This window comes from Myxine glutinosa, chromosome 1 (genome assembly GCF_964187855.1).
Source record: "Myxine glutinosa chromosome 1, kmMyxGlut1.1, whole genome shotgun sequence".
In the NCBI taxonomy this organism is placed as follows: Eukaryota; Metazoa; Chordata; class Myxini; order Myxiniformes; family Myxinidae; genus Myxine; species Myxine glutinosa.
In genome coordinates, this window is record NC_136261.1 from 385112292 (window position 1) to 385115749 (window position 3458).

Sequence of the window (3458 nt, forward strand, 5' to 3'; positions counted from 1 at the left end):
AGAAGGTACCCTTCAAATCTGGGAGAACTTGAGCAGTTTGCACAAGAAGAGTGGGCCAAACTGCCAGTGGAGAGGTGTAGGAAGCTCATTCATGGTTATAGGAAGCGCTTGACTGCAGTTATTTTGTCCAAAAGCTGTGCTGCCAAATATTAAGTCTCAGTTGTCAATAATTTGGTCAATGCCATTTCTTTTTATTTTCTGATTTAAAAGGATATTTTAAAAGTGTATTTTAAAGGATAAGTTCCGAATCATAAACAAAGGTTCTGTAATATGAACAGTGAATAAAGAATTGTGGAGACCAAATACTTTTGTCAATTTCAACTTATTGTGAAAGAAAATTGTGAGTTGTTTGAAAAAGTGCAAGGGTGCCAATATTTTGGCCACCACTGTAGGAAAGGTGACACATCTACTGTACATTAATGATTTAATGCTCTTCACAGCAAATGTTTGCATTAATGTTTTGCATTTGCATTAACGATTTAATGCAAATTATGAAATATTGATAGAATAACTAAAACTAGTAAAACGGTTCTCCAAGAACATTCAAATGGAATTTTGACTAGATAAGTGTGCAAGTGCACATTTGTATTAGGTAAACCAACAAATACAGATAACATAAAAATTGACCTTGAAACAACAATGCAGCAGTTAGAAAATGAAGCATCACGCAAATACCTCAGAGTAGAAGAGGGCCACCAAGTATATCACAAACAAATGTGCAAAACAATTGCCAAAGAATACCAACATAGAACAAAGCTGATCCTGAAAACATACCTCTCCCCAAGAAACAAAATCAAAGCCATAAACCAGCTCACAGTACTTGTATTCCAATACAGCTGCGAAATAATGAACTGGTCCCAATCAGAAATCAATAAGTTAGACAAAACGAGAAACTGTATTTTTAACTTTTTTGCAGTGGAACAAATACATATGTACATGGTTGTGTACATTTGTCAGAATTATATCAAGAGTACTGAACAAAAGCACATTTTTTACAGGTCATGTGATGTTGTATTTACAGGTGGATCCATTGAATCTACAAGGGAGACTGCACCTATTTTTATGAACAGCGTAGACACAGGCCCCCAGGACTCGCCAACTGAAACAAACAAGGGGACCTTTTCCAAACAGGGCAAAACGAATAATGAATTGTTTGCACTTAATAATTTTCACCAGGTTCACAAAGGAGAGAAAGATGAACACCCATACAAATGCAAAATTTGTTTAAAATCCTTCAGTTATTCATCCAGCTTCACATCACATTTGCACAAACACAATCTTGAGTGCCCACACAAATGCAAAAGTTGTGGAAAATCTTTTAATCATCCATACACCCTCAAATCACACGTGAGAATTCACAATGGTGAACGCCCATACAAATGCACAAGTTGTGGAAATTCTTTTAATCGATCATCCACCCTTAAGTTACATATGACAATTCATAATGGTGAACGCCCGTACAAATGCACAAGTTGTGAAAAATCTTTTAATCAGTCATCCACCTGTAAATCACACATGAGAATTCACAATGGTGAACGCCCATACAAATGCATAAGTTGTGGAAAATGTTTTAATCATTCATCCACACTTGCAAGGCACATGCGAATTCACAATGGTGAACGCCCATACAAATGCACAAGTTGTGAAAAATCTTTTAATCAGTCATCCAACCTTAAATCACACATGAGAATTCACGATGGTGAACGCCCATACAAATGCACAAGTTGTGTAAAATCTTTTAATCATTCCTCCACCCTTAAATCACACATGAGAATTCACAATGGTGAACGCCCATACAAATGCACAAGTTGTGTAAAATCTTTTAATCATTCCTCCACCCTTAAATCACACATGAGAATTCACAATGGTGAACGCCCATACAAATGCACAAGTTGTGTAAAATCTTTTAATCATTCCTCCACACTTGCAAGGCACATGAGAATTCACAAGGGTGAACACCCATACAAATGCACAAGTTGTGGAAATTCTTTTAATCGATCATCCACCCTTAAATTACATATGACAATTCACAATGGTGAACGCCCATACAAATGCACAAGTTGTGGAAATTCTTTTAATCGATCATCCACCCTTAAATTACATCTGACAATTCATAATGGTGAACGCCCGTACAAATGCACAAGTTGTGAAAAATCTTTTAATCAGTCATCCACCCTTAAATCACACATGAGAATTCACAATGGTGAACGCCCATACAAATGCACAAGTTGTGGAAAATCTTTTAATCATTCATCCACCCTTACAAGGCACATGAGAATTCACAATGGTGAACGCCCATACAAATGCACAAGTTGTGAAAAATCTTTTAATCGATCATCCAACCTTAAATCACACATGAGAATTCACAATGGTGAATGCCCATACAAATGCACAAGTTGTGGAAAATCTTTTAATCATTCATCCACACTTGCAAGGCACATGAGAATTCACAATGGTGAACGCCCATACAAATGCACAAGTTGTGAAAAATCTTTTAATCAGTCATCCAACCTTAAATCACACATGAGAATTCACAATGGTGAGCACCCATACAAATGCACAAGTTGTGAAAAATCTTTTAATCGATCATCCAACCTTAAATCACACATGAGAATTCACAATGGTGAATGCCCATACAAATGCACAAGTTGTGAAAAATCTTTTAATCAGTCATCCACCCTTAAATCACACATGAGAATTCACAATGGTGAACGCCCATACAAATGCACAAGTTGTGAAAAATCTTTTAATCGATCATCCCACCTCACAAGGCATATGAGAATTCACAATGATGAACGCCCATACAAATGCACAAGTTGTGGAAATACTTTTAATGATTCATCCACCCTTGCAAGGCACATGAGAATTCACAATGGTGAATGCCCATACAAATGCACAAGTTGTGAAAAATCTTTTAATCAATCAGCCAACCTTACAAGGCACATGAGAATTCACAATGATGAACGCCCATACAAATGCACAAGTTGTGGAAAATCTTTTGATCATTCATCCACCCTTGCAAGGCACATGAGAATTCACAATGGTGAACGCCCATACAAATGCACAAGTTGTGGAAAATCTTTTGATCGGTCATCCCACCTTACAAGGCACATGAGAATTCACAATGGTGAACGCCCATTGCCAGTTAAAAACGCATCTCTCGCTATGCGTGATCGGTGCCAGTTAAAATGTGACGATGTATTTATACAGTGGAATATATAGAGTCTGCGTGAGCGAAAGCGGTCATTCGATAAAATATGATGAAGGCATAGCAACGACTGGATAAGATGTAGTTATGCATAAGGTAGATTGATCGTTGGTTAAAGATTGTTTAAAGCGTTCCCGTAAACTGTGTTGATCACCGAAATGGGCCAGTGATTGTTGCCTGAGCTGTGCTGTCGGTTTGGGAAGAAAATAGTTCTGTTGTATTATTGGATTCCGGGCTGAGGGAACCTTTG

At 37.4% G+C, this 3458-nt stretch overlaps 1 protein-coding gene across 1 annotated transcript; it reads left to right on the forward strand.

Moving 5' to 3' along the window:
- Nucleotides 1-1062: 1062 nt before the first annotated feature.
- LOC137413639 (uncharacterized) lies at nucleotides 1063-3222 on the forward strand. Its single transcript, XM_078784203.1, has one exon. The coding sequence runs from the start codon at nucleotides 1063-1065 to the stop codon at nucleotides 3220-3222; it is 2160 nt and encodes a 719-aa protein (XP_078640329.1).
- The last annotated feature ends 236 nt before the right edge of the window (nucleotides 3223-3458 follow it).